The following is a 6,000-nucleotide window of genomic DNA, read 5'->3' on the forward strand; positions in this document are numbered from 1 at the left end:
CTGTGGATGCCCCATCTTTGGAGGCGTTCTAGTCTAGGTTGGATGAGGCCCAGGGCAGCTTGATCCAGTGGCTGACTGTTAGCATGTGGCAAGGGGGTTGAAAGTGCTGATCTTTAAGGTCCCCTCCAACCTAAGCCATTCTATGATTTCCATTTTTAAAGGTGGATAGAAAACAGTGCTTCAAATGATTCCCTCAGATTATTCAACTAGCAGTACAGCTCCGTGATAAGCTGTGCTTAGAATTAAGTAACAGTGCCTGAATAACAGAAATTATTATTTCTTATCAAGTCATATTTCCAGGTAATGGATCTAAAGTATTGCCATTATTAGTTCAAGAGCCTTGTATCCACTTGGTATATTTGGAACTTATTTCCATTTGTAGTTCTGCAGGACGATACAGAAAGAAGTGCTAAGGGAAATTCTTGGTGCTTACATCAAAGGATTGGCTCCAGGCTTGCACCACCACAGCTGAGAGTAGGCAGCCCTCCACGCTATGCAATTACTTCTCACAAATAACTTTTCTTTTAGGAGAGAGAAAATTCAAGGGATGGAGGATAAAGTCAGTAGTGTAGCCTGGTTGCACAACTACAAATCTAAAACAGCATTTATATTCTCTGCATTATTTTCCTCATTGCTTGTCTGGCACATGGGGAATAATCCCAGAACTCTGATGCTAAATCCCAGCAGAAATATTCTGCTTTTAATTGCAGAAGACTTTTACAATTTATGTAGGCATTTATTTATTTATTTTTATTTATATTTGTAGCTCCATTGACTTCAGTAATTTTCCCAAATCGTCTCTGGTGAAGAGGAGAGTGGAATTTCACCCACTGCTATTTAAGCAAGGCATCATAATTATTTCTTTAGCAAATTCATTAGCTTGAATAATTATAGAAATGAACAGTAAAACATAAAACTCTCAAAATGTCATGGAAGAGTTGCATTTCCCACCTTGCCCTCTGATAAATTGGCATGGAATTATAAAACTTGGTAAAGGTGCCATGCAGTCCTAAATAAATCTAAAAGCAACATCTAAATCATCAAAAGCAAGTAGCTGAAAGCATAGGAAAATCCTTTCTATCCACTCTCAAGCATGAAAGAAGCAAACAAACAAAACCACTAAAGAACCCTTTCTGGTTAAAACAGAGGCAGGAATCAAAAGTTTCACTTAGGTGGCAAACATGAGGAAAATGTGGACTGATAATTCACTCAGCTAAGTGGTAACAGCAGCATGCCAAATAAAAGTAAGGGGAAAGCAAGAATTTCAGCATGTATTCATGGGTATCCATGTTGCCATGGCAACTTCTCAATGGAATAAAGTATTTTCTCCTTTCTTTAGGGATAAAAAAAAAAAGATAGATGCTGTTCTGCAAATAGACACTTTGCCTTTTTAAAATAATTCCATAACTGTATCTTGAGCAGAATTTCCTCTTGTAGCAGACATTGTCTTATTATGCTTTAGAAAAAGACTTAATATTGTAAAAGGACACTACATTTCAGACTTGTTATTCAAGAGGTTTCTCTTCCCCTCTTTTTAATCTGTATGCTTATTAAAAGCCGAAATTCCTTCACATTTCTGGATCTTCCTCTTCTCCCTCTCTCTCTTTATCTCTCTCTCTCTCTCTCTTTTTTTTTTTTAATCCTCTTGTTTATCTAAAGAGCTTAGATAATCAACATATTCTGCAGCAGATCTATGCTTTGTGGTTGAAGCTAAGGCTGTGTTTGTTTCCTTTCAATTTTCTGGAGTGAGATTCTAATCTCTTATTTTTTGCTATTTAAAGCAACTGTATCAACTAAGTTATTCCATCGTCAGCAAGTGTTAAAAATTGGATTCAATGCCAATAAAGAAATATCAGTTAGTTTTGCATCTTCACCTCAAGCTCACTGACTGAAAATGTCACTCTGTTTAATCTCGGTCATTCTTTCCTAGATAAGGCAGCTGATAGTAGATGTTAAAGTTGAATAACCCCCTTTGAATTCAAAACTGTGCTATTTTGGAAACTGGAAGCTATTTTGGAAAGTATAACAATTCCAGAAGTGACTGAAAAATATAAGTTATAAACATTCACTTTCAGAAACAACTTGGAAAGCTTCATCATAGAACTTAGGTGTTTTTACTCGTAGACACTGACACTGAATGCATTTTAAATATCGAACAATATTGTTGTTGTGCCTACTGAAGTTATAAAATATATGTGTTTCTAAAGCCACTGATTTCATAAAATGTGTTTGTTTCCAGAATATATCTATGACGATAACCTTAAATGAAAAGTTACAAACTGACTAATTCTTAAATATATTCACTGCGACTGGCAAAGCGTCTGGGTACATATCACTAGGATGGAGGAGTTCTAAGAATTTGGATATAGTTAATACTATCTTTGAAAAAGAGAGCTAAATCTAACTATTCGATCCCTCCAGGGCTTTTAGAAAACATTGCTAGCAGCTTGCTGATTCCTTTATACAACCTGCCTCCTACTGCTTTGATTATCTCATACAGTACACTGCACTGAAAGCTCCACTTGACAAATATAGCCAGCTCAATTCTAGTTTCATTTATTCCACGTTAACACTTGTACCATTTCCTGTAACTCTCTATTTAGTTGAGCACAGACTGGGATCAGATCCACTTCATTCAGTTAATGCAGTCCAATTTAGTCAGTTGAGTTCATCTTGATTCATGCTATTAGAAATAAGGGTAATCTTTACATATGAGATCAAAATACATGTTTTTTGATTCTATTCATTTTATGTCTATGGCTAAAATATATGTGGCCAGGAATGCTCCTGGGCACTGAGACCAAATTACAGAATCGCAGAATATCTCAAATTGGAAGGGACCTATAAGGATCATTGGGTCCATTTCCTTGCTCCAAACCCAAAATCAGACCAAACAGCATGAAATAATCCGTAGCTATGCTAAAAATAAGACACAACATCTTAGTTTCCTGAAGAGTGCAACTTCATGCAAACAACCACCTAGAAATGGTCCCTTAAAAGTACCTGTGAGGGGGACAACTAAATATAATTATACACATACATTTATATGTATTTATATAATGCATACAAAATTTGTGCCAGAGAACATCCTAAAATAGGTCTGCTATAGTAGATGGGAATACTTGAGTTTACAGGACTAGACAGACTACATTATTTGGAGGGCACAAGTCAAGATTAAATACACAAAACCAGCCCAGTAACCCCAGTTAGTCATCGTTTTGTAAGGCCAGAATATCAGCAAGCTGCTGGCTTGTATCTCTTTCACTTCCCATTAAATCACTAACACTGCTCAATCTTCATTTGGGTTGTTGGTACAGAAATAAATAGAAGAGAGCTAGATTTACACCAACATAATCATAGACTTCAGTGCCAGAAGGGACTGTTGTTATTGTCATGATGGAGTATGTCTGTAGAAGCCAGTAGACCTCTGCCACTGTATTTTAGGCACTGTGATAATAATGAGCAAAAGCGAAACAAACTCTAGAAGCTCTCAGTGTTAGAACAGCACAGTATTGTTTGATTATATGAGACTGTATCACCTAGGTAAATATGTAATCTTGGCTTACAAACTAACTCACAGTGTTTGTAAGTGGAAGGGATAGCTATCGAACATACTTATTTCCTTTGAGCAACAAAGATCACTTCTTATTTTTCTTTTGAACTACTGAGGTGAACAGCACAGATGTTTCTTCCATGCTCTAAGGATTATTTACTTAGTTATTTGCTTATTTATGTTGAAAGCAGACAAGACTAATTGGATAGTTTTAACTCTTGATGTAGAAAGTCACAGAGAGGAGTAGATCTTCTTAGAACCGTTTACTTCATTCACTCACCAGCCATTTTTCAGTGATTGTTTGCTAGCTATCTGTATACATAAACATTTCTTTAACTCGGCTGGCTGCTCCAGCACACACAAGCCTTGTTCAGTCTGTTAAAGCTCATGCCTGGAAACAAAAGCATGACTTTCCTCCCTCTAGACTGACTTCTATTCATAATTAAACTATGTTCTACAGTCAAAGCAGAGATAGAGAGATGAATGAATGCTCTAAATGAAGATCCGCATAAAATCTGGAAAGCAGTTTACTTTCTCTCGAGATACTGCACCTCACTTAAGTACCTGAAGTCAGGCTGGATAGTTTGGGCTTGATCAGCTTTTTCCTTTCCCTGGTTCTGCCCTTTCCTCTTGCCCTCCCCTTACCTTCATCCCTTTGCCTGTCCTTACCTGCCATGAGGAGAAAAATGATGCTGGGCTGAGTAAATTAGGGTTGGTGGGGTGTTGGCCACCCATGTATTCATCAGTGCAGATCACACAGTCCTCTGCATCTCGCCAGTCCCAATAGGGGATGGTGAAGTTCTCATCACCCGTTATCTTCTGTATCTCACGTTCCCACAGCAGCAGAAAAGCACGATGCCAAGGCAGAAAACCAGGAGCTTCATGGGCAAAATCAACGTCCCTCCACACATTGGAGCCACCTAAAAGAGTGTCTCGAGAGGCATAATAATGCATCCAGACGAAGAGATCATACACGTTGATATTTCTGAACATGGGGTTGGAGCCGTTGTTCATCTGAGCATATGTGCCAGTAGCAATGACATAGTCCTTGCTAGGGATATTCTTTGCTAGGGTAAGGTAGGCAAGGAACTTGTCCTTCTCACTGACGGTGAGCTGGAAGATGTTTCTTCTCGTTCTGAGTCGCCTTTCAGTGCAGTTTTGTCCTGAGAAGCCAAACTTGCACTCCCCACAGTTGAACCCCATGAAATTGCCTCTGCATCTGCATGTCCGGTTGTAAAACACAGAAGGCCAATCCTCTCTGTCATCCACTCCTGAGAAAGGGAACTGTGGTCCCAGAGGAGCCTGAGAGAGAAGGATGCGCTGGCAGGTTCCTCTGTTGGAACGCTCCCCGCAGGGAGACCCATCTCCATCCCAGGGAGGACAGCACTCCTTCCTCAACAAGCTTTGTGTGTTCGCACAGACTCTGGGGAACTGCCCAGTGGATGGCTGAAGGATGACCAGCAGTAAGCCTGTGGAAAACAGAAACATCCTCACAGAGCAGCAGGAGACCATCAGCGTTATGCTTCAGTGCATGGAGAGTTCTCTCTGACTGCTCCAATGACCTGAGTGTGAAAGAAACTTCACCCAACTGGGAACGCTTCACCACTGACTTCTGCTACTGTGCACCCTGCAGTGTCTTTCCCCATTCCTACCCTGGATGCATTTACGTGCAGAATACACTTCTGTGATTAATCTGACTATCACATGTTGTGGATGAAAGCCAACTGACTTTTTTCCCCACCCCCTAACGGTTTCAAAATGAAGGCAATTATTGCAAAATTTTAATCTTCTGCCTAGCACATGATTGCTTTCTTGTTGCAGTTGGAGAAGAAGTAAGATTAATATCTGGACACGGGAGCAACAGTTGGCTATTAGGCAACATTGTTTGATAATATGCTTTTGTGTAAATTATTGTTTGAAAAAAGATCCGGAAAATCTGATCAGTTAAATAAGGACAGTGAACAAAAAAATGGGAAAATGACTATTAGTGTGCAGATAGGATGGGGGCACAATAAATTATTTGGCTTGGTCTTTTTTTATATTTCAGCTTTAGCTGGCTTTCCCAGACCAGCATATGGCAAAGTAACTCTAAGAAGTGAAAAATTGTCGAGAAAAAAAAATCTTCGTTCCCCTGTTATGTCTAGCATTTTAATAGATAACTCCATGCCAAAACCTGCACCCAAATCTCTTCAGTTTTTTGGGAATATACACAATTTGGTATCAGATTTGACAACAGTATTTTTAGCAGGACCTGGAAACCAAACCTTGGCTTCTGTCTTACTCCCATCAGGAAGCACCAAATCTATGTGCTTTGCTCAGTACATTACTCCAGACAACTCACTCTTTTTTCTGAGAAAGCCTGATCTGCAATAGCGGAGCTATACGAAAACTATTAGAAGTTATACCTACTTTGAAATTACCTCTTGAAGCAGGGACAGCTGTTGGTT

At 39.2% G+C, this 6,000-nt stretch overlaps 1 protein-coding gene across 1 annotated transcript in view; it reads right to left on the reverse strand.

The window, feature by feature from the left end:
- TYR (tyrosinase) overlaps positions 1-5,862 on the reverse strand; it is a 52,712-nt gene extending 46,850 nt beyond the window's left edge. The window contains exon 1 of the mRNA XM_031612426.2: positions 4,223-5,862. Coding sequence (XP_031468286.1) covers positions 4,223-5,065 — 843 coding nt within the window. The 5' untranslated portion in view covers positions 5,066-5,862. The remainder of the gene's footprint in view (positions 1-4,222) is intronic.
- Positions 5,863-6,000: the final 138 nt, after the last annotated feature.

The sequence above is a fragment of the Phasianus colchicus genome, chromosome 1 (genome assembly GCF_987193195.1).
Source record: "Phasianus colchicus chromosome 1, bPhaCol1.hap1.1, whole genome shotgun sequence".
NCBI lineage: Eukaryota > Metazoa > Chordata > Aves > Galliformes > Phasianidae > Phasianus > Phasianus colchicus.